This window comes from Apostichopus japonicus, chromosome 2 (genome assembly GCF_037975245.1).
Source record: "Apostichopus japonicus isolate 1M-3 chromosome 2, ASM3797524v1, whole genome shotgun sequence".
NCBI lineage: Eukaryota > Metazoa > Echinodermata > Holothuroidea > Aspidochirotida > Stichopodidae > Apostichopus > Apostichopus japonicus.
The window spans coordinates 31,745,265-31,771,559 of record NC_092562.1 but is presented as its reverse complement, the minus strand read 5'-3'; the positions used below and the strand labels follow the sequence as shown (position 1 = coordinate 31,771,559).

At 37.3% G+C, this 26,295-nt stretch overlaps 1 protein-coding gene across 4 annotated transcripts in view; it reads right to left on the bottom strand.

The window, feature by feature from the left end:
- Positions 1 to 26,295, bottom strand: part of LOC139956844 (uncharacterized) — a 64,148-nt gene that overhangs the window by 12,559 nt on the left and 25,294 nt on the right. For all 4 annotated transcript variants that reach the window (XM_071955235.1, XM_071955233.1, XM_071955234.1 and 1 more), the window contains 9 exons: positions 25,252 to 25,605; positions 24,133 to 24,279; positions 22,288 to 22,647; positions 21,593 to 21,696; positions 20,508 to 20,778; positions 16,942 to 17,101; positions 16,494 to 16,690; positions 15,414 to 15,496; positions 13,722 to 13,852 (listed from right to left, as the gene is read on the bottom strand). In XM_071955235.1, coding sequence (XP_071811336.1) covers positions 13,722 to 13,852; positions 15,414 to 15,496; positions 16,494 to 16,690; positions 16,942 to 17,101; positions 20,508 to 20,778; positions 21,593 to 21,696; positions 22,288 to 22,647; positions 24,133 to 24,279; positions 25,252 to 25,605 — 1,807 coding nt within the window. The remainder of the gene's footprint in view (positions 1 to 13,721; positions 13,853 to 15,413; positions 15,497 to 16,493; positions 16,691 to 16,941; positions 17,102 to 20,507; positions 20,779 to 21,592; positions 21,697 to 22,287; positions 22,648 to 24,132; positions 24,280 to 25,251; positions 25,606 to 26,295) is intronic.

Here is a 26,295-nt window from a genome sequence, read left to right as displayed (position 1 = left end):
TAAATTGATTCACGATTTCATTATGGCTACCCATCATCTTTACCCTACAGGGGGAAATTGTCCCAAAAATGGGAGATGTCGCGGTTTATAAGTCATGTCAGGGAGCTGCAACTTTGTGAGTGTATATTGTCATACTATTACTAGAATGTGCATGAAGACAGTCTTACATGTATTGTGTACCGTACATTCACTGTGTACCGTACTTTCACGGTGTATCGTATGTACATGTGAGCAGAGACGGTTACATCTTTATGTTCCGACGTCTCTATGTTCCGACGTCTCTATGTTCCGACAAAAAGAAATAATTTGGGACAATTTTTTTTAATCCAAAAATCGTTTGTACGGAGAAAACAAGTTTTCAGACCCCATTATTTATTTTCCAAATTTGTTTCAAGGACCCAAAATTTTGTTTTGGACTCAGAAAAAGTATTTTTACCAACATTTTTCGGGGTCACAAAACTAATTTTCTTGGTACAAACAAATTTGTGGATAAAAAAAATTGCTCCGATTTTTTCCTTTTTGTCGGAACATAGAGACGTCGGAACATAAAGACGTCGGAACATAGGGATGTCACCGCAGAGACGGTAATGAAACCAACACAAGGTCCCATTAAGAACTTCAGTCATTTAGATACAGCGACTGCGAAATCTGTCTCTTTTACAGAAAATAAAAGTTATAAACATAATAAAAGAGAATCATGGCCCTTCAAGCAGTTAAACACGACTCGATGACGTCATATTTAGACTTGATCAAGTCTACAGCTTTCTGTTGGAAGGAACGTGAAAACAGTGATATCTCCCAAATGAAATGAATTTCCTTAGATTTCTCGTGAATGTATCCAACATTAGTCTCTCTTTCAGTCTGCAAGATTACATTTCGAAGATCTGCTTCTCCGGTAGGACTGAAGACATTATTTCACAACTGTATGGAACGCCAAAAGGGAAGCCACATACGATGATCGTGTAAAACTTGATAATGATGTACTACAAAAGAACAATATGATGTACCCATGACGAGGAGGAAGACCATGATGTTATGACATTACATCATCATAATGTTAATTTGTAACCGTGTGATGTACTGATAAAATTACACTATAATCCTGAGACTATTAGTATACATAGACTGTAAGTTAATACAATCGCCAATGAGAAGTAACTAAGTGCAAGAAACCGGTGATAACAACGCACAAACTTTAGAGGTTTATTAATTAAACGAAAGACACCATTTCAATATTCCAGAGAACAGCCAGGACTGGACGGCAACTTGAGTGCCATTTAAGTATAAATGTAAGTATATATTCAGACTGTTGAACACAAGCATAACCTTAAAAAAGCCCTAACAAACGGATATTCGAGAACACTGCAATATCAACAGATAAATATACTCTCGGTCACAGACTAACATGGATCATACGGTTGTTAGAAAAGTACCATCTACAGAAGCTTGCATGATCATTCACATCAGTGATCAGTACAACACATACTGTACATAACAACACGTACATAATGGGGGTGGGGGCACAGAGCCTTCAGTTCGGGTTTGCCAAACAGACAAGGTAAAAGAGCAATGAAAATGAAACAAATACAGGTGAAAGCACTTATTACAAGTATGGCAAGAACCTCCCTAAATAATATAACTTATTACAAGTATGGCAAGAAACTCCCTAAATAATATAACTTATTACAAGTATGGCAAGAACCTCCCTAAATAATATAACTTATAACAAGTATGGCAAGAACCTCCGTATATAAGACAACCTACTTACAAGTATGGCAAGAACCTCCCTATGTAAGACAACTTATTACAAGTATGGCAAGAACCTCCCTATACATAACTTATTACAAGTATGGCAAGAACCTCTCTATATAAAGATAACTTATTACAAGTATGGCAAGAACCTCTTTATATAAGACAACCTATTACAAGTATGGCAAGAACAATACCTATTACAAGTATGGCAAGAACCTCTCTATATAAGACAACCTACTTGCAAGTATGGGAAGGACCTCTCTATAATAAGACAATATATTAACAAGTGAGGCAAGAACCTCCCTATACATAACTTATTACAAGTATGGCAAGAACCTCTCTATATAAGATAACTTATTACAAGTATGGCAAGAACCTCCCTATATAAGACAACCTACTTACAAGTATGGCAAGAACCTCCCTATATAAGACAACATATTTACAAGTGAGGCAAGAACCTAACTATATAAGACAACCTACTTACAAGTATGGCAAGAACCTCCCTATATAAGACAACCTATTTACAAGTGAGGCAAGAACCTAACTATATAAGACAACCTACTTACAAGTATGGCAATAACCTCCCATATAAGACAACCTATTACAAGTATGACAAGAACCTAACTATATAAATTATTACAAGTGTGTAAAAGTAAGTTGGCCTGACGTTTCGATCCTAGCAGGATCTTCTTCAAAGGGTAAATGACAAGTATAACAGTAACAGAAGGGACAAAAACACACACAGAATACAGACAGGTTAATGAGAATGGTGAACACAAAGAGATAGATGTATAAGGGGATTAGTTATTATTACAAGTGAGTCAAGAAAACCTCCCTACATAAGACAGCCTATTTACAAGTGAGGAAAGAACCTCCCTATATAAGACAACATATTACAAGTATGGCTGCCTGGTACTACTCACGAACTTGATCCAGTAATGAGGCGGGTCAAACTCGGCTAAATGGTGAAATAAGTTAACGATAGTAAATCCTTTCCGACGTCGTAACTGATCGCAGCTAAAGTTGTAGACTGTTAACCACCATGCATGCAACCAAGATTACCCATACTTACCATATGAATCAGCCCAACATATGCACCCAACAGATGAATTAAAGGGGTTGTATCAACCATACATACATATATGGAGGTAGAGGCCGATTCAAAGAAGGGGTGGAATGGAGGTGGGGAGGCTGCAAGATGCGCGCTACGCTATTGGTTTTCATCTACGTTTATTTTATTTTTTATTTATTTATTTTTGGGGGGGGGGGATGCGTTACGTAATATATTAAAAAGACGAATTTTGAAGTCTAAACCTAATATGAAAATTTTCTCAAATGGTAGGGGCACCCCTCCGATACAAAGCCCCTTTCAGGTGCGGATCTAGTGTGTTGAGGGAGTTGTAAACACTCTCCCCTCTCACACGTTCTCACACAAAAAAGACTGGCTAGGCACGAACCTGTATGATAATGTTATATCTTCTCTCTAAGATCATGGCAATAATGCCCTGCACTAATGTATTAGACAGTCAAAAAGGGGTCCTTCTTGAAAATTTACGCTCAAAAATGTCCGAATCACAACATAAACATAGTTATAAGCTAAAATTCCAACTTTTTTCCTCTCATAACGTATCGCATAGTGTAAGATGTGAGAAGGTTCTATATATATATATTATTATATCGCCTCTTTGATCAGTGCATACTAAAGTCCCTTGTGTCTCGTGTATTTGGCTCATGCTTCATCAACCTCACTTACCATCCCGACTGATCTTAATCAACCATTAGCTCACCACCGTGAGGGTGCCTCTTTAATTTATCCATAAGCGCGGTTCCTCGGGGATCGAATTTTGAACCTAAGGAATGACAACCTGCTGTTTTCAAGCAGGCGGAGAGCAGATTTGATAATATGAAAAGTGTACAGGCAGAATATGCTGCTCTCTCGGGGAATCTGTGATCACGTAGTTATTATATAGTGGTTTACAAAGATATATAGTATATAAATCTTTGCAATAGTCAAACACATAGGGGCGTTGCAGCATACGCCACAAAATACGTTGGAATGTTACCATAAACAAACGGTTTCAAGTTGCATTCTTACCCTCGTATCATTGTGGGGGTGGGACGAACTGGTACGTTCCTTGCTTAAGTGTTGCTGAATAGCAAATGTGCATACAACCGAGAGAAGCCTAGCGATAAATGCTAGAAAGTTTGAGACGTTCTATACATAACTTTTCATAACTTCGTTTACTTTACCAAACAAGGCAAATAATACGCAATGGGATATTATAGAGTGACTTGAGAAGTACTGAGTAACTAATTCCAGAGACGATTTGTGGGGTGCTGAGGCTATCACCTCGACTCGTCGAATGGTTTGATAACCATTCAAGGGAAATCGATATAAAACATCTCTTACAACACAATTTGTTGATAATTTCCCACATTTTTCTTAAGATCCCTCAACGCTCTCTGGGGTGTATCGGATAAAATTGGCGTTTAATCCCAGGTTACATTGTACGCTAAATGATGTGGCTAGGACTGGCACCCAATGTTCATTTATACGCTAAGTGATGAAGCTAGGACTGGCGCTCAAGGTTACATTGTACGCTAAGTGACGTGGCTAGAACTGTCGCTCAAGGTGACATTGTACGCTCAGTGACGTGGCTAGGACTCGCACTCAAGGTTACATTTTACGCTAAGTGACGTGGCTAGGACTGTCGCTCAAGGTGACATTGTACGCTCAGTGACGTGGCTAGGACTCGCACTCAAGGTTACATTTTACGCTAAGTGACGTGGCTAGGACTGGCACTCAAGGTTACATTGTACGCTAGGTGATGTGGCTATGACTGGCGCTCAAGGTAACGTTGTACGCTAAGTGATGTGGCTATGACTGGCGCTCAAGGTTATATTGTATGCTAAGTGACGTGGCTAGGACTGGCGCTCAAGGTTACATTGTACGCTAGGTGATGTAGCTAGGACTGGCGCTCAAGGTAACGTTGTACGCTAAGTGATGTGGCTATGACTGGCGCTCAAGGTTACATTGTATGCTAAGTGACGTGGCTAGGACTGGCACTCAAGGTTACATTGTACGCTAAGTGACATGGCTATGATTGTCGCTCAAGGTTTACATTGTACGCTAAGTGATGTGGCTAGGACTGGAGCTCAAGACTACATTTTACGCTTAGTGATGTGGCTAGGTTTGGCGCTCAAGGACACGAAATTACTACGTACTGATATTAACAATACCTATGGTCTGGAAAGCTTAATCAGTTGGTTGGGTACTGGGTTTTCAATCATGGGGTGGGCAGGATCACCTTTAACTGGGGGTGGCTAAGATTTTAAGTCGTCGGGAGGGGTCTATGAGGAGGGGTGTCCCTTCTCCTTTTCGAAAATTTGGTAAAATCGAGGATGCTTGGATTCAAAATGGTGCTATCTTTTGCAAGCTGCAAAACGATGCTGAAGAAATTTCGACTGTTTAGGGTTGCGCCGCATATACATTTATATATTATTATATTATTGTATCGAATGAAGGGGGAACTAGGCTACCTGTGTGTGTCGGGGCACCAAACTTTCATCTTTCAAATTCGTTAATAATCTCCGTTTTTCCAATTTTCTGATATTCGGCCTACTTCTTAAAGTTAAATCTTCCAAGCAACTGTCTCAACGTATTTCGAACTGAACCATTCAATCTGATAGCAAAGCGAGTGTGACATATGATCTCACTCAGGTTAAAATATGTTATTTCTTTCTTGTCAGATTAATACATCTCCTTGTACAGAAATATGCTGACCAGCACCTCCCATGGGAACATTCACAGATAATATTAAGCAGGATTTGGTACTTCAACATGACCACACGTGCATTACCTCCGGTGTTAATAAACTCCGATATCAAACGGAGAAACCAAGAGTATCAAGCTAATGCGATTGGTTTGTACAAGCCACTGTTGAAACGCGATGGTCTTATAATCACTGCCTGCTGTTATGATCTGACTGATAAATTGACCTTGTATATATGTCCATCAACAACTCCACGGGTTGTCTGTCGAGGTGTCCTCTCAACATACTTGTAATGTTATTACAGATATCATCTTTGTATTATCGATTCACAGTGAGGAAACCATAAAAATATTACTACCGTATTATTATGACAATAATGAAGCAGTAAGCAGATACGATGAATGAAAATGGGATTACAATCAGTTGCCGAAGTTCATTACATTGCCAGTTTTCACCATATCAACATGAGTAAGCCTGTTGTTGCAAATGTTCATCACATGAGGGATTTTACCCACATCTCAAATCCATTCACGTTACCCGACAACTGCATGTGCTGTATAAACTTGACTCCTCTTTCGTTTGAGTAGTCTAATTTCCCCGTGGTGACCTAGTTTTGGATAGTCCTCAAGACTCAAAGATTCAACAGAGACTGTGTGAACTCGACTACTCATAGTTGTAAAACTGACTCAGGTGTTTGTTAATAACTGACGTCACCTAAATTTATTTATTCAGTTTTTACCTACATTTGTTAGAACCAGCGCAGTTGTAGCCTTGTACCACTCACAACTACATTGTGGTCGCCGACTTCAATTCGGGAAAACGCAACATGTTGAGTCGACCAAACTCAAGCTGACATTACTAATATAGCTGGCTGTATGATATTGGCCGGTCGTACCTATGCGCGATACAGATGTTTCTGTTGAGTGAGTCGGGTGTCGTGTAGATGTGTTCTTGTAGACAATGAATTTAATCAAAATATGTAGCAAATACAACCAGATGCATATTCCAGTTCCGCTCACTGAAAAACGCAAGCTAAAGGAACAACCTCAATATGTCACTTTTTACACAAGCCTTTTACCGCATAACAGCTTCATAGTTGCCATGATTCCAGGAATTGTGGCAAACTGTTTGGTTTGTAATAACATCGTGAACATGGCAAGTTTCAAGATCTTTTACTTCAGTAATTGATTTCATCATTTTGCCATTGACGTTTCCTCGAAATATGAAACATTCAGAAAGTTTACCTAATTCTAAATGACTCCGATATGATATGGTTGGATATGAACTAAATGTGTTGAAACTTCATCAGAACATTTCATACGACTTTATGGATAGTTAGATGATTTCACAACTTACAAACTTGGTAAGGTTGTTTTAAGCGGTGGGGAAAAGGAAGGGGGAGATGTGATATTTACTGAGAGCATGTACTGCAATCCAAGAACATTTATGGGGGGATATATGTTTGAGAGAGTATGTTTAAGATATAAGTAAGCTGCCACATCTCTGTAATTAACTGATAGTTCTCCAGTCTAATTAAGTTATTTAGTTTAGCTGTCTCTGGACATTATTTTACCTCTGTGCAGTCTCCTGATGACCTGACAGGTCATATTGCAGTTTCATGACTAATGAAGAACATCAATGCTGCATAATTGATCTATCATATAACATATCAGATGATTCTTTTATCAATTTTTTAACTAATAAAAAGGTTCTCCAAGTTACCAGAACAATCACAATGAAACCCACTAAAATATGATAACTCTATCTCCAAGCTATAACTACATTCCCATCAGATCCCACAAAACTGATACCTCTGTCTACAAACTATTTGTATTTATATTGTGTAAGCCCTATTTTGTTTATACATATGTATATATATATATTCCCCAGAGATATACCCACCTTAAACCCACAAGCCCATGATATGTCTATGTACTCCATAAATACCCACCTGTAACCCACAAGCCCTTTATGTGTATATGTACCCCATAAATACCCACATGTAACCCTATGTGTATATGTACCCCAGAAATACCCACCTGTAACCCACCAAGCCCAATATGTGTATATGTACCCCATAAATACCCACCTGCAACCCACCAAGCCCAATATGTGTATATGTACCCTAGAAATACCCACCTGTAACCCACCAAGCCCAATATGTGTACATGTATGTACCCTAGAAATACCCACCTGTAACCCACCAAGCCCAATGTGTATATGTACCCTAGAAATACCCACCTGTAACCCACCAAGCCCAATGTGTATATGTACCCTAGAAATACCCACCTGTAACCCACCAAGCCCAATGTGTATATGTACCCTAGAAATACCCACCTGTAACCCACCAAGCTGTCTGAGGTAATGTAAGACTTGTTTTCTAATCATACTATTATCATTAAATGATAGAAGATGTTAGAGGTATGGTAAAGGTCACCAATGTTTTTGCTAACATTCCAGACAATAGTCTACAACTTCCAAATCCATGAAAACTGATCATTAAAATGGTAATAATGTTTGTGGCCATAAATAGCTGAAAATAAAACCATATGTCTGTATATGTGAATGAAGTGAAAGTCTGGCTGTTTGGTATGTGCCCTGGTATTGTTAGTTAGCTAGTGTGACATTGTAACAACAAATAAGGCAGGCTAACACAATACAGTGATTAAGATCAGAACATAGCAGGGTTGGAGTAACAGATACATAGTAGCAGGTACAGGATCTCTCTCATTATCAAGTCAATATTTAGTTATTAGTGTGAAGCATTGAAAGTATCTCTGGTAGGTACTAAGTGATGTATTCAAATGAATTTTACTGCATGTTGGCCTTGATCAAGGGCTATAATATGCATACATACACCAAGGTGCAAACATGATTGTTGATTTGCTCTATCTCTGTTAGCATAGTAATGCCATACACCTTTGAAAGACCTGCAAATATAAGACCTTAGATTAAATTTCATATGATAAGTTTATCCAGGAGAAACTAGTACTATCAAACACAAATGCAATCATGAAAATCCAGGACAACGTTAGTACTACAAAAGAAAAATGCAATCATGAAAATCCAGGACAAAGTTAGTACTATGAAAGACAAATGCAATCATGGAAATCCAGGACAAAGTTAGTAGTATGAAAGATAAATGCAATCATGAAAATCCAGGACAAAGTTAGTAGTATGAAAGACAAATGCAATCATGAAAATCCAGGACAAACTAGTACTATCAAAGACAAATGCAATCATGAAAATCCAAGACAAAGTTAGTACTATCAAAGACAAATGCAATCATGAAAATCCAGGACAAAGTTAGTAGTATGAAAGACAAATGCAATCATGAAAATCCAGGACAAACTAGTACTATCAAAGACAAATGCAATCATGAAAATCCAAGACAAAGTTAGTACTATCAAAGACAAATGCAATCATGAAAATCCAGGACAAAGTTAGTACTATGAAAGACAAATGCAATCATGAAAATCCAGGACAAAGTTAGTACTATGAAAGACAAATGCAATCATGGAAATCCAGGACAAAGTTAGTAGTATGAAAGATAAATGCAATCATGAAAATCCAGGACAAAGTTAGTAGTATGAAAGACAAATGCAATCATGAAAATCCAGGACAAACTAGTACTATCAAAGACAAATGCAATCATGAAAATCCAAGACAAAGTTAGTACTATGAAAGACAAATGCAATCATGAAAATCCAGGACAAAGTTAGTACTACAAAAGAAAAATGCAATCATGAAAATCCAGGACAAACTAGTACTATCAAAGACAAATGCAATCATGAAAATCCAAGACAAAGTTAGTACTATCAAAGACAAATGCAATCATGAAAATCCAGGACAAAGTTAGTACTATGAAAGACAAATGCAATCATGAAAATCCAGGACAAAGTTAGTACTATGAAAGACAAATGCAATCATGGAAATCCAGGACAAAGTTAGTAGTATGAAAGACAAATGCAATCCTGAAAATCCAAGACAAAGTTAGTACTATGAAAGACAAATGCAATCCTGAAAATCCAGGACAAAGTTAGTACTATGAAAGACAAATGCAATCATGAAAATCCAGGACAAAGTTAGTACTATGAAAGACAAATGCAATTATGAAAACCCAAAACAAACTAGTACCATGAAAGACAAATGCAATCATGAAAATCCAGGACAATGTTAGTACTATGAAAGACAAATGCAATCATGAAAATCCAAGACAAAGTTAGTACTATGAAAGACAAATGCAATCATGAAAATCCAGGACAAAGTTAGTACTATGAAAGACAAATGCAATCATGAAAATCCAGGACAAAGTTAGTACCATGAAAGACAAATGCAATCATGAAAATCCAAAACAAACTAGTACCATGAAAGACAAATGCGATCATGAAAATCCAGGACAATGTTAGTACTATCAAAGACAAATGCAATCATGAAAATCCAGGACAAAGTTAGTACTATGAAAGACAAATGCAATCATGAAAATCCAGGACAAAGTTAGTACTATGAAAGACAAATGCAATCATGAAAATCCAGGACAAACTAGTACTATGAAAGACAAATGCAATCATGAAAAACCAGGACAAAGTTTGTACTATGAAAGACAAATGCAATCATGAAAATCCAGGACAAAGTTAGTACTATGAAAGACAAATGCAATCATGAAAATCCAGGACAAAGTTAGTACTATCAAAGACAAATGCAATCATGAAAATCCAGGACAAAGTTAGTACTATGAAAGACAAATGCAATCATGAAAATCCAAGACAAAGTTAGTACTATCAAAGACAAATGCAATCATGAAAATCCAGGACAAAGTTAGTACTATGAAAGACAAATGCAATCATGAAAATCCAGGACAAAGTTAGTACTATGAAAGACAAATGCAATCATGGAAATCCAGGACAAAGTTAGTAGTATGAAAGATAAATGCAATCATGAAAATCCAGGACAAAGTTAGTAGTATGAAAGACAAATGCAATCATGAAAATCCAGGACAAACTAGTACTATCAAAGACAAATGCAATCATGAAAATCCAAGACAAAGTTAGTACTATGAAAGACAAATGCAATCATAAAAATCCAGGACAAAGTTAGTACTACAAAAGAAACTGCAATCATGAAAATCCAGGACAAAGTTAGTACTATCAAAGACAAATGCAATCATGAAAATCCAGGACAAAATTAGTACTATGTAAGACAAATGCAATCATAAAAATCCAGGACAAACTTAGTACTATCAAAGACAAATGCAATCATGAAAATCCAGGACAAAGTTAGTACTATGAAAGACAAATGCCAGGGATGAGACTGAGCCGCGGAAAAAAAATCTGAAATTTATTGATCGCCGTCCTGGGGGAGGGGTTTAAGGGGACGGGGTGTCCCCCTCCCCTTTAGAATTTTTTTTTGTCAGGTAAGGAGGGCTTAAATGCAAAATGGTGGACTCTAGATGGAATCTATCACATCACGTAACTCGCCAAAAAATTGTGGAATTTCTGCTTGTATAATTTATCCATTAGCTTTTTTGAACCAAAAAAAGGCTTTTTTGCTTGCTTTGTGCTACTTGATTCCACCACTGGTCAAATTCGGTGTTCCTTCCCTTCACAGTCCAGCATGTTCGGCAAAAAAAAAAAAAAAAATTAAATACAAAAAATAATAAAAAACGCGAATTACGAGAAAAAATGCGAAAATGAAAAAAAAAATAATCTGAAATCCGCGTTTCCGCGGAAGAGTCTCATGCCTGAAATGCAATCATGAAAATCCAGGACAAAGTTAGTAGTATGAAAGACAAATGCAATCATGAAAATCCAAAACAAACTAGTACCATGAAAGACAAATGCGATCATGAAAATCCAGGACAATGTTAGTACTATGAAAGAAAAATGCAATCATGAAAATCCAGGACAAACTAGTACAATCAAAGACAAATGCAATCATGAAAATCCAGGACAAAGTTAGTACTATCAAAGACAAATGCAATCATAAAAATCCAGGACAAAGTTAGTACTACAAAAGAAACTGCAATCATGAAAATCCAGGACAAAGTTAGTACTACAAAAGAAACTGCAATCATGAAAATCCAGGACAAAGTTAGTACTATCAAAGACAAATACAATCATGCATTACAATACATATACATACTTGTACAGCAAGATGTTTGGATGTAAAGAAACCCCAAACAAAACATAGATAACTTCATAGCTGACTTGGCTTCTAATCATCTGGGTTACACTCTTACCCAAACTGACATTGAATGAACCCATCGTGTCAGCAAGAAAGATGGAAAAAAAGCCTCTGGCAGTTATTGTCAAACCCACACACCTTGAAGCCAGAAACCGATTACTTGGGAACCAAAATTGTCATCAAAGAAGACCTTACAAAGAAAAAGCAAGATCTGCTCCAAGCCACCCAGTGAATTAGTTGAGTTAGCTTGGTCACATGACCAGGAAGTTACAGCAGGAGAAACAGTGCTGAAAATAACAAACTGATATGGGGACACAACGACCTACAAAACCTTTACTCCTGATTAATGTTTGATCTGAGTTGTGTATAGCAAAGTTGCAAGTCACAATCTATTGTGTTCTTTACTTTTTGTAGTTTTACTAATTATAATAATAACAAGCAACTTGTATAGCGCAATACGCGATGGCTGTGCTTTACAAAACCTCCATAAAATATATAAGAGCAACAAACAGTCATAAGAAATACATGAAGAATATCCAATATAAAACAATAAATAAAGTATCCAAATGTACAGTTATCAGGAAAAATCTAAAATACAATGTGAAACAACAGCAATTGTCATAAGTGTAACAGATATATTGACTGTACTTCTGAGTCTTATTACACTAGCTGTCAGTCATACAATGCTATAATGATCATAATCACTGCATTGATATTAGAAACGTAACCAACCAGTGGACGTATGAGTTGCATAGTCTTCCTTTCAATCAAATGATTGATGATATTGAATATATTTATGCAATTCAAGCTAATAACCTTGTCATTGTTGAATCTTTGTGACATGTACTTACCTGCTCATACAAGAATGACAAATGTTATTAACGCTTGGAAATAGTATCACACCGATACTTTTAATGAACTCCTAGATGATTTCACTCTTTCACATGAACAGTGGAACCCTCAACAAAACTTTTAATGATGTAATTTGACTAATTGATGACTTCCTCTCACTTCTCAATCATAATTTCTCGTCCTTGGCTTTGATGAATCTTGGCTTGACAATGAACCTAACTCTGGTATCCAATTGGAAGTTTACATAGTTTTATAGTAGAAAATCACAGAGTGAGCAGAAAAGGTGGTAGGGTTGGATTGTTTGTTTTTAAGAAACTTAACATTGTCAGATGGACTGACTTTTCTATGTTTAATGATTTGGTTCTTACTAACATTAATAATGATACCATCTGGAGTGCTCATTAATGATATAAGTGACCATTCTCCTGTATTCTTAAATGGTAACTACTGTAGTAGTTGTAATATTAACCAGAATGGTTACTAGACATTACTCCAAACATAATATTGATCATGTGATATATAACATTTGTAACCATGACTGGAATTTCATTTATTCAGAAGATGATGTGACTTATTCTACAATTTAATTATGTTTTATGATCAGTGTTTTCTGCTCGCTTACTTTGTTTAGAGTCATGAAAAGAAACAACCTTGGAATATTAATGGTACACATGCTACAATCAATTAAACATGAAATTATGTTATATAGATGGCCATTAATATACTAATGGTATATGCTACAATCACTGAAACATAAATTATGTTATATAGACGGCCATTGAGATATTCTGGCCCTGACACTTTTCTGAATTGTTTAATTGATGTAAAATTAATGCTTAGGTGGTGGTCCAGCCTACGCCCATCCCTCCTCACAACTACATGCCCCCAACCCCTCCCCATGACTAAATGTCCCCCATCCCTTCCCCATGCCTACATGTCCCCCACCCCCTCACTATGACTTCATGTCCCCCTACCCATGCCTACATGTCCCCCACCCTTCCCCATAACTACATGTCCCCCACACCTCCCCATGACTACATGTCCCCCACACCTCCCCATGACTACATGTCCCCCTCCCCTTTACCACATCCCCAACCCCCACCCCCTCCCCATGACCACATGTTGACGAGAATTATTGATACTTCCTGGTCAGATACTTACTGATACTCTGAAGCTAACAGTTTCCTTCGTCTCTTTACTGATTCCTCGAGACAGCTTCCTGGATTCTCAGCACAGTATTCTGTCAGAGCTTGGGCTACTGCGATAGCTAATGTCAACTCATTATCTGGAAACTGTTAACAAAAACAACAAATGCATGATGACTCTGATCTTAATAGTCAAAATTGATACTTTCCCTACTCAAAGTATGATCTGCAAATGAAAATGATACAAGGATGTCCAATAGTGTTCATTGAAGTTGATCTGTAACTGAGGGCTCCGTTCATGTTTATGGTTACATCCACTGCTCTGTAGCAATAGTAACCTGCAGTGGTTGCTTTGTGTGGTCTAGCACTGTACATTTAAACTATATCTTCATCAGAATGGCATGCATCATTATATGGACAATTTGTCACACTGTTCTTAACACTATTATAACTGAGGTTGGGAGAGTGCCTAAGGAAGCCTTCCCTTTGTCCCTGCATACCTACATATTAGGTAGCTGCAGCCCTCCCTTTGTCCCTACACACCTACATATTAGATAGCTGCAGCCCTCCCTTTGTCCCTACATACCTACATATAAGGAAGCTGCAGCCCCCATTTTGTCCCTACATACCTACATATTAGGAAGCTGCAGCCCTCCCTTTGTCCCTACATACCTACATATGACGTAGCTGCAGACCTCCCTTTGTCCCCACATACCTACATATTAGGTAGCTGCAGCCCCCTTTTTGTCCGCATATACCTACATTTTAGGTAGCTGCAACCCTCCCTTTGTCCCCACATACCTACATATTAGGTAGCTGCAGACCTCACTTTGTCCCAACATACCTACATATTAGGTAGCTGCAGCCCTTACTTTGTCCCTACATACCTACATATTAGGTAGCTGCAGCCCTCACTGTGTCCCTACATATCTACATATAAGGTAGCTGCAGCCCTTACTTTGTCCCCACATACCTACATATTAGGTAGCTGCAGCCCTCACTGTGTCCCTACATATCTACATATGACATAGCTGCAGACCTCCCTTTGTCCCCACATACCTACATATTAGGTAGCTGCAGCCCTCCCTTTGTCCCTACATACCTACATATGACGTAGCTGCAGACCTCCCTTTGTCCCCACATACCTACATATTAGGTAGCTGCAGCCCCCTTTTTGTCCGCATATACCTACATTTTAGGTAGCTGCAACCCTCCCTTTGTCCCCACATACCTACATATTAGGTAGCTGCAGACCTCACTTTGTCCCAACATACCTACATATTAGGTAGCTGCAGCCCTTACTTTGTCCCTACATACCTACATATTAGGTAGCTGCAGCCCTCACTGTGTCCCTACATATCTACATATAAGGTAGCTGCAGCCCTTACTTTGTCCCCACATACCTACATATTAGGTAGCTGCAGCCCTCACTGTGTCCCTACATATCTACATATTAGGTAGCTGCAGCCCTTACTTTGTCCCCACATACCTACATATTAGGTAGCTGCAGCCCTTACTTTGTCCCCACATACATACATATTAGGTAGCTGCAGCCCTCACTTTGTCCCTATATACCTACATATTAGGTAGCTGCAGCCCTCCCTTTGTCCCTATATACCTACATATTAGGTAGCTGCAGCCCTCTCTTTGTCCCTATATACCTACATATTAGGTCAAGAATTCATCATATGATGTTAATTGTTCTTACCCAAGATTGGTTTTGATCCAGTACCACAATAATTACACTGGAGTCTTGCCTGTTTTCCAATGATGGTGTCCGTGGAGGCTCAGCTGCAAAAGAAGAAAGTATTGTTGTAGAATATATAGATATGCACCCTGTGATGTCATAAATACCCATTCTGCTAGATCAGTGTAAGTGAAAAGCACCTTGAACAAATGCTGTAAACCAAGCCAGCAACAAATATTTATATTCTTATTAATTCAAAATAACTTGCTGGAATATTTTTGATTGCTGGTTCTTACAATAAATTATGCCAAGGCACAATATAATAATTCAAGCTTACTAGGTACTGGTGTGGAGAGGGGGGTACTGCTATACTGTATATACAAGTGAGCTTACTAGGTACTGGTGTGGAGAGGGGGGTACTGCTATACTGTATATACAAGTGAGCTTACTAGGTACTGGTGTGGAGAGGGGGGTACTGCTATACTGTATAGTGAGCTTACTAGGTACTGGTGTGGAGAGGGGGGTACTGCTATACTGTATAGTGAGCTTACTAGGTACTGGTGTGGAGAGGGGGGTACTGCTATACTGTATATACAAGTGAGCTTACTAGGTACTGGTGTGGAGAGGGGGGTACTGCTATACTGTATATACAAGTGAGCTTACTAGGTACTGGTGTGGAGAGGGGGGTACTGCTATACTGTATATACAAGTGAGCTTACTAGGTACTGGTGTGGAGAGGGGGGTACTGCTATACTGTATATACAAGTGAGCTTACTAGGTACTGGTGTGGAGAGGGGGGTACTGCTATACTGTATATACAAGTGAGCTTACTAGGTACTGGTGTGGAGAGGGGGGTACTGCTATACTGTATAGTGAGCTTACTAGGTACTGGTGTGGAGAGGGGGGTACTGCTATACTGTATAGTGAGCTTACTAGGTACTGGTGTGGAGAGGGGGGTACTGCTATACTGTATATACAAGTGAGCTTACTAGGTACTGGTGTGGAGAGGGGGGTACTGCTGTACTGTATATACAAGTGAGCTTACTAGGTACTGGTGTGGAGAGGGGGGTACTGCTATACTGTATATACAAGTGAGCTTACTAGGTACTGGTGTGGAGAGGGGGGTACTGCTGTACTGTATACTGAAACCAGCAGCAGCTTCAGCTTCATCACTGGTAAATCGTAGCCAGACTTGATTAGTTGAAGTCTGAATCTCAGAAGGATTCTCAAACCCTGTCAAAATAGAGACAACATTTTCATCCAGGTCTGGTCCTTCACCGACATACAAGTAATCAAATCTGTTGAAGATATAATAAAGAAGAAATGGTAATTACTGTTATTAGTTTAGTGATGACAATGATCAGTAAATGATGATATTACTATATCTCAACTTTGAGTGTCTCCCTGTCCAATCAGTGACCATTCCTACATTAGATTAGATAGTACATTGATTAGAGCTCATACAATGTTCATATAGCCGATTTTGACCCATGGATAAAATATTTACATTCGTGGTATTTTCACAATGAATGTTTTAGCTTCATCTTACCCAAATTCCAATGCAAATTCCTCAAAGACTAGAAGTACTGCATTCCCTTCAGAGGGTAGCGTGATGGTCCAAACACAGTCCTGGTTGTGTGGGTAAGAGTTCGGGTAGTCAGGTGACTGAATCAAACCGGATGCTTCTGTTAGCTCCTGGGCTGGGCAAGCTAAGATAACAAAAAAAATAACATCTCAAATGAAGCATCTGTGATACCATGAGAGGATGATAGTGATGTTAACATCTAAAATGAAGCATCTGTGATATCATGAGAGGATGATGGTGATGTTAACATCTCAAATGAAGCATCTGTGATATCATGAGAGGATGATGGTGATGTTAACATCTCAAATGAAGCATCTGTGATATCATGAGAGGATGATGGTGATGTTAACATCTCAAATGAAACATCTGTGAATTCATGAGAGGATGATGGTGATGTTAACATCTCAAATGAAGCATCTGTGATATCATGAGAGGATGATGGTGATGTTAACATCTCAAATGAAGCATTTGTGATATCATGATAGGATGATGGTGATGTTAACATCTCAAATGAAGCATCTGTGATATCATGAGAGGATGATGGTGATGTTAACATCTCAAATGAAGCATCTGTGATATCATGAGAGGATGATGGTGATGTTAACATCTCAAATGAAGCATCTGTGATATCATGAGAGGATGATGGTGATGTTAACATCTCAAATGAAGCATCTGTGATATCATGAGAGGATGATGGTGATGTTAACATCTCAAATGAAGCATCTGTGATGTGATGTTAACATCTCAAATGAAGCATCTGTGATATCATGAGAGGAAGATGGTGATGTTAACATCTCAAATCAAGCATCTGTGATATCATGAGAGGATGATGGTGATGTTAACATCTCAAATGAAGCATCTGTGATATCATGAGAGGATGATGGTGATGTTAAGATCTCAAATGAAACATCTGTGAATTCATGAGAGGATGATGGTGATGTTAACATCTCAAATGAAGCATCTGTGATATCATGAGAGGATGATGGTGATGTTAACATCTCAAATGAAGCATTTGTGATACCATGATAGGATGATGGTGATGTTAACATCTCAAATGAAGCATCTGTGATATCATGAGAGGATGATGGTGATGTTAACATCTCAAATGAAACATCTGTGATATCATGAGAGGATGATGGTGATGTTAACATCTCAAATGAAGCATCTGTGATATCATGAGAGGATGATGGTGATGTTAACATCTCAAATGAAGCATCTGTGATATCATGAGAGGATGATGGTGATGTTAACATCTCAAATGAAGCATTTGTGATACCATGATAGGATGATGGTGATGTTAACATCTCAAATGAAGCATCTGTGATGTGATGTTAACATCTCAAATGAAGCATCTGTGATATCATGAGAGGAAGATGGTGATGTTAACATCTCAAATGAAGCATCTGTGATATCATGAGAGGATGATAGTGATGTTAACATCTAAAATGAAGCATCTGTGATATCATGATAGGATGATGGTGATGTTAAGATCTCAAATGAAGCATCTGTGATATCATGAGAGGATGATGGTGATGTTAACATCTCAAATGAAGCATCTGTGATATCATGAGAGGATGATGGTGATGTTAACATCTCAAATGAAGCATCTGTGAATTCATGAGAGGATGATGGTGATGTTAACCTCTCAAATGAAACATCTGTGATATCATGAGAGGATGATGGTGATGTTAACCTCTCAAATGAAACATCTGTGATATCATGAGAGGATGATGGTGATGTTAACATCTCAAATGAAGCATCTGTGATACCATGATAGGATGATGGTGATGTTAACATCTCAAATGAAGCATCTGTGATATCATGAGAGGAAGATGGTGATGTTATCATCTCAAATGAAGCATCTGTGATATCATGAGAGGATGATAGTGATGTTAACATCTCAAATGAAGCATCTGTGAATTCATGAGAGGATGATGGTGATGTTAACCTCTCAAATGAAACATCTGTGATATCATGAGAGGATGATGGTGATGTTAACATCTCAAATGAAGCATCTGTGATATCATGAGAGGATGATGGTGATGTTAACATCTCAAATGAAGCATTTGTGATACCATGATAGGATGATGGTGATGTTAACATCTCAAATGAAGCATCTGTGATATCATGAGAGGAAGATGGTGATGTTAACATCTCAAATGAAGCATCTGTGATATCATGATAGGATGATAGTGATGTTAACATCTCAAATGAAACATCTGTGAATTCATGAGAGGATGATGGTGATGTTAACATCTCAAATGAAGCATCTGTGATATCATGAGAGGATGATGGTGATGTTAACATCTCAAATGAAGCATCTGTGATATTATGAGAGGATGATGGTGATGTTAACCTCTCAAATGAAACATCTGTGATATCATGAGAGGATGATGGTGATGTTAACATCTCAAATGAAGCATCTGTGATATCATGAGAGGATGATGGTGATGTTAACATCTCAAATGAAGCATCTGTGATATCATGAGAGGATGATGGTGATGTTAACATCTCAAATGAAGCATCTGTGATATCATGAGAGGATGATGGTGATGTAAACATCTCAAATGAAGCATTTGTGATACCATGATAGGATGATGGTGATGTTAACATCTCAAATGAAGCATCTGTGATATCATGAGAGGAAGATGGTGATGTTAACATCTCAAATCAAGCATCTGTGATATCATGAGAGGATGATAGTGATGTTAACATCTCATATGAAGCATCTGTGATATCATGAGAGGGTGATGGTGATGTTAACATCTCAAATGAAGCATCTGTGATATCATGAGAGGGTGATGGTGATGTTAACATCTCAAATGAAGCATCTGTGATATCATGAGAGGATGATGTTGATGTTAACATCTCAAATGAAGCATCTGTGATATCATGAGAGGGTGATGGTGATGTTAACATCTCAAATGAAGCATCTGTGATATCATGAGAGGATGATGGTGATGTTAACATCTCAAATGAAGCATCTGTGATATCATGAGAGGGTGATGGTGATGTTAACATCTCAAATGAAGCATCTGTGATATCATGATAGGATGATGGTGATGTTAACATCTCAAATGAAGCATCTGTGATATCATGAGAGGGTGATGGTGATGCTAACATCTCAAATGAAACATCTGTGATATCATGAGAGGATGATGGTGATGTTAACATCTCAAATGAAGCATCTGTGATATCATGAGAGGGTGATGGTGATTTTAACATCTCAAATGAAGCATCTGTGATATCATGAGAGGATGATGGTGATGTTAACATCTCAAATGAAGCATCTGTGATATCATGAGAGGGTGATGGTGATGTTAACATCTCAAATGAAGCATCTGTGATATCATGATAGGATGATGGTGATGTTAACATCTCAAATGAAGCATCTGTGATATCATGAGAGGGTGATGGTGATGCTAACATCTCAAATGAAACATCTGTGATATCATGAGAGGGTGATGTTAACATCTCAAATGAAGTATCTGTGATATCATGAGAGAATGATGATTGTAATGTTTGCTTACGTTCTCCAACGGTTCTGTCCTCAGCCCATTCCAGACTAAAGCCTCTGTTGCTAATGGATTCATCCGCTGTGAATCTTATCCAGGCCTGGTTGGTCTCTGTGTTAGTCTTCGTATCTTCCTCTGTATTGCCAGTCAGGGTTAACAACGTATTCAGCTCAATCTCTACACCTTCACCCACCTTCAGGTAATCAACATTCTCTTCTATCATGACCAACGTCACAAGGAAATCAACTTGATAACCCTTGGACACAGTGATGAACCATATCAGGTCCTGACAATGAAAACATAGACAATTAATGAATTACATTGGGTGTGTGAGTTATGAAGTTCAAGAATAAGTGAGTAATCAAATATATAGAGACAATAATAGATAGTAAACTAACAGATCTATGTGTTAGCTAGTGATTTGATTTATAGGTAAACTAGGTATCTCATAACAAGTAAGTATACTGCATAGTTACCCAACAGATGTCTAAGCTAGTCATTTGATTTATAGGTAACCTAGGCAAATCATAACAGGTAAGTATACTGTATAGTTACCCAACAGATGTCTAAGCTAGTCACTTGATTTATAGGTAACCTAGGTATCTCATCACAGGTAATTATACTACATAGTTACCCAACAGATGTGTCTAAACTAGTAAGTTTTGATTTATAGGTAACCTAATTGAGTCATAACAGGTAAGTATACTGCATAGTTACCCAACAGATGTCTAAGCTAGTCACTTGATTTATAGGTAACCTAGGTATCTCATCACAGGTAATTATACTACATAGTTACCCAACAGATGTCTAAGCTAATCACTTGATTTATAGGTAACCTAGGTAAGTCAAAACGGCAAAGGTACATTGCCTAGTATATTAACAGGGAACCTAGAGGCCTTTAGTTTAATAAATAGTTGGTAACATCTAGTTATTTGATCAATTTAATCCAGGGACCTGAAATTTTTGAGGTCTTTGGAAAAGATGTAAAATTAGTCTTGCCACTATGATGCATCAACAATTAGTTTTCCTGCTTTTTGATTTACTTGAAAAAGAGCAGACAACACACTCATTGTTGGATTCAAACTTGATTTCATTCTTACAATGTTGTTAGGATAAAATAGTCCTTGGTCAAAATTTGGTGATGAAATTGTGCCTCCTGATTGGCCTACGATGTATTGAGAATCCTGAACAGGTGTGCTTGGACCTTAAAAGGAAAGTACAGTGGATTTAATTTAATATTTAGTATTAAGACAACAACAAAGAAACAAATGAGCAAATTCCACAAATTTGCAAGATTCTGATATCCAACAATATCATTAGAAACAGAGTAACAGGAATGCTAAAACACCTGAGGCAGAACTGTAGAGTCACACTTTATTTTGAGTAGAGAGAGAGTTATGCAAATTACATATTACCACACCTATGAGAATAATTTAACAAATTTGCATTATCGGAGTATGGATGGCTTGAATTCAGAAGCCATTTTGAAGAAGGGCAATACTTGTGCCCCCTCCCCTAACCACTTCCCTAAATCATTCATGGGTACAAACACTAATTATTAGCAAATTTCAGTTTAGTGACTTGAATGAATGGAATCAATCCATGAGGGTTTCTGAACAAACAAAATTTCATTTTACACTGGTACCAGCAATTTAAGTAATCAAACGTGCTCTCAATGCAGTGTCAGCATAACCCAAACTGCTCTTAGCATGGTGTCAGGATTTTTAAAACAATCATTGATTATTATTGTTAAAAAAGGAAAGATTGATTGGATGAAAACATGAACTACTTTTACCTTGTTTGACAATGGAGACATCTATACTGAATCCTGTGAGTGTGTTTGACATTGCTGAACTCTCAAATACAACCCAAATACTTTCACTAGGGCTTAGAATCTTTGCAGGGATATCCTCATCTACTCCCAAAATGCCAGAGAAGCGATACAAGGCTTGAGTAAAATCAATGGTCGATCCTTCTCCTATTGTAAGGTAATCATAGGACCTCTTGGTCTCAAACTCCTGGAGTTGTAAAAGGAGGTAGTTCTCCTCAGGAGCTGACAGGTACCACTCACAGAAAGCATTGTTTGGGTAGGGGTTTGGGTATTGAGGACTGGTGATGGTTCCATTCTGGTTGATGATGGTTACAGGATCACAGACTTTGGTAAGAAAGAAAAGAAATGTTATGGAAGGAAGAACCTTGGTATCCATTAGAATGTAATAATGTAATGGCCACAGCATTAGGAACACCAATGAAAACATAACAGATGTTTAAAAGATTATTCAAAGGAAAAATTCTCCTACCTTCATGGGTGTTGTAGAGTAATTATTGACTGTTTATGCAGTCTGTTCTGTTATTTGTTGTGTGTGTACTTATTTGCATAATGTATTGTCAGTAGTCTCGAACATTCTTTTTACTGTGTGTATCGTGTTGCTTTAATAAACTGTAGCTAGTCCTGCTCTGGCCTATCAAACACAACAGTTTGTTTCTCTTAGTTTTTCTTCAGGTTTGTCTATACCCTTACTAAGATAAAACAATACTACAATAGATATAAGATATAACAATACTACAATAGATATAAGATATAACAATACTAAGATATAACAATACTACAATAGATATAAGATATAACAATACTAAGATATAACAATACTACAATAGATATAAGATATAACAATACTAAGATATAACAATACTACAATAGATATAAGATATAACAATACTAAGATATAACAATACTACAATAGATATTAGATATAACAATACTAAGATATAACAATACTACAATAGATATAAGATATAACAATACTAAGATATAACAATACTACAATAGATATAAGATATAACAATACTAAGATATAACAATACTACAATAGATATAAGATATAACAATACTAAGATATAACAATACTACAATAGATATAAGATATAACAATACTAAGATATAACAATACTACAATAGATATAAGATATAACAATACTAAGATATAACAATACTACAATAGATATAAGATATAACAATACTAAGATATAACAATACTAAGATACAAAAATAGGAAGAAGCAAACAACAGAAATTTAACCTTAATGAAGCTATACAAGGTAAATGTGAACTTCTCTAGAAATAATTTTAAGAATGCATAGCCTTACACTCAAGCATTCAAACTGAACCAAACATCTATGATAATTTCAATAATACATAGCTTTACACTCAAACTGAACCAAACATCTAGAATAATTTCAAGAATACGTAGCCCTACAACCAAGTATTCAAACTGAATCAAGCATATAGAATAATTTCATGATGCTTTTAGATAATTAGCAATTACCTGCGGTGCATAATGATTATGAACAGACAAAAAACCGAAAGTAATCGAAACCATTAATGGGACTATGATGAACCCAACATTAACAAAGACCAGATACACCATCATGATCAGTGTGAGATATTAAAGGCTAAATATATTTTGTTAGTCAATATTTTTCGTAGATTTGCAATTTTCTCATATCAAGATGGTGTTCTAAGTCAGGCAAATTTCATAATGAGTCATGTAAATTTTGACAAAATTAATATGCTAATTTAACTAGTTTATACATTTAGAGGGGCTACAATGAATCTCTGTCCTGAAATGTTATTGACTTACCTGTGAATGTTGTAGCAACAGCAGGTCCAACTTTATCTAGTTCATCATTCCGATAGAGAGCTGCTACATATGTGATGTACAACGTGCTTGGTAAAAGATCAGTCAACTCATAACTGGTTACATCACCGCCATTTACATCTCTAGATTCTGAAAGCCAATCATGTTAGAAAAGAAAGGACTTTGTGACAAACAGGTTTACAACAACAATATCACAGTCACCAATGTTTAATCAACATGATTGCAGATGACAACACATAAACAAGCTATAGATTTTTGCTCACCAAATGTTGATTTTGCAAATAACCATTAGTATTTTTATTTATCATATTCAAGCCCAAAGAAAAATCTTTTTACTTAAAAATCCACATAACTTAAATTTTAACTTTTGTGTGTGTGTATATTTGATAGTTTAGATAACAAAGTGACTTAAAGATATAGAATTAGATGTTGAAGTACAAGAATCTATCAAATCATTCTTATGTACGATAATTAGTCAACGCTACATTTGAATTTTACCAAAACAATATAACTCATTAATTTATTCAGTACTGGTCTTATTTGACCAAGCTAACAGAATCCCCAGCATGATAGCTTCCATGTTTAATTTGCTTTCTTATTTACCATTATAACAAGTTGGGACCATTTGTTTTAATTACTGTACTTTCATGTTACATTTCCAAACACTTTTACTGACAGTACATGAAGCAGTGTGAATATCCTGATTCTTTTAGATAAAGGTTAGGAACTATTTATACTCTTAGTACAAGTGCTTTGAAGCATGATATGAAAGGACAGTATACAGTGGTATTTGAATTAGCAAATTGTCCCAAAATGGCTACCATTTAGACTGACTATGAATATTCATATGTATTATTAACTATGAATCTTAAATGTTGCTTGTATGAATGCAAGCTGCAGCCTTCATACATCACTTTACTGATTAAAATGTTCTTAGCATACTAAAACAATAAATATCACAATTGCTCTCCCCTCCCCTTAGCACCCTCCACCAGCAATACCCACATGTTATTTCTTGAATGTGCAATTCAGTTTAATGCTTGCCATGAGACAATTTAACAGTTACTACATTAATACTGAACTATCCATAGCACTACTAACCCTCTGATGATGGGCTTGATCCAACGCTGTAAAATATTCTATAACCGACGACTTCACAGCCAACTGGTGATAACTCCCATTGAACAAGAATGGTAGAGTAACTCGTGGTGTGAGCAGACACACTAATCACATTGGTATCATTTAAGGTAAAAGACTTCGGTGTGACCTCACAAATTGCTCTGAAATACTCATCACAAACAGCTGATGACATTTGACCTGTTGAGGATGCCATTACACCACAGTCCTCTAGACCATTGCCAGGTTCCTTTGGTGCCCAGAGATACTCCTGCCACGATGTGGGAGCTTCACATGTTACCCACCTCCAGTCACCTTCCACTCCAAAATCAAATAGACCTGGAATTGAAAAGTAGCATCTCCGTTAAGCTTTAAATTTTAGTGGGGGCTTTACATGTCACCCGCACCTACAATCACCATCCACTCGTTAATCAAATAGACCTGGAATTGAAGAGTAACATCTTCAATAAGCTTTGAATTTTCGTGGGGGCTTTAAATGTGACCCACACCTCCACTGACCATCCACTCTTTAATCAAATAGACCTGGAATTGAAGAGAAGCATCTTCAATAAGCTTTGAATTTTAGTGGGGGCTTTACATGTGACCCGCACCTACAATCACCATCCACTCTTTAATCAAATAGACCTGGAATTGAAGAGTAACATCTTCAATAAGCTTTGAATTTTTGTGGGGGCTTTAAATGTGACCCACACCTCCAATCACCTCCCACTCTTTAATCAAATAGACCTGGAATTGAAGAGTAACATCTTCAATAAGCTTTGAATTTTTGTGGGGCTTTAAATGTGACCCACACCTCCAATCACCTTCCACTCTTTAATCAAATAGACCTGGAATTGAAGAGAAGCATCTTCAATAAGCTTTAATTTTAAGTGGGGGCTGAACATATGACCCACACCTCCAATCACCATCCACTCTTTAATCAAATAGACCTGGAATTGAAGAGTAGCATCTGCAATAAGCTGTGATTTTTAGTGGGGGCTTTACATGTGACCCACACCTCCAATCACC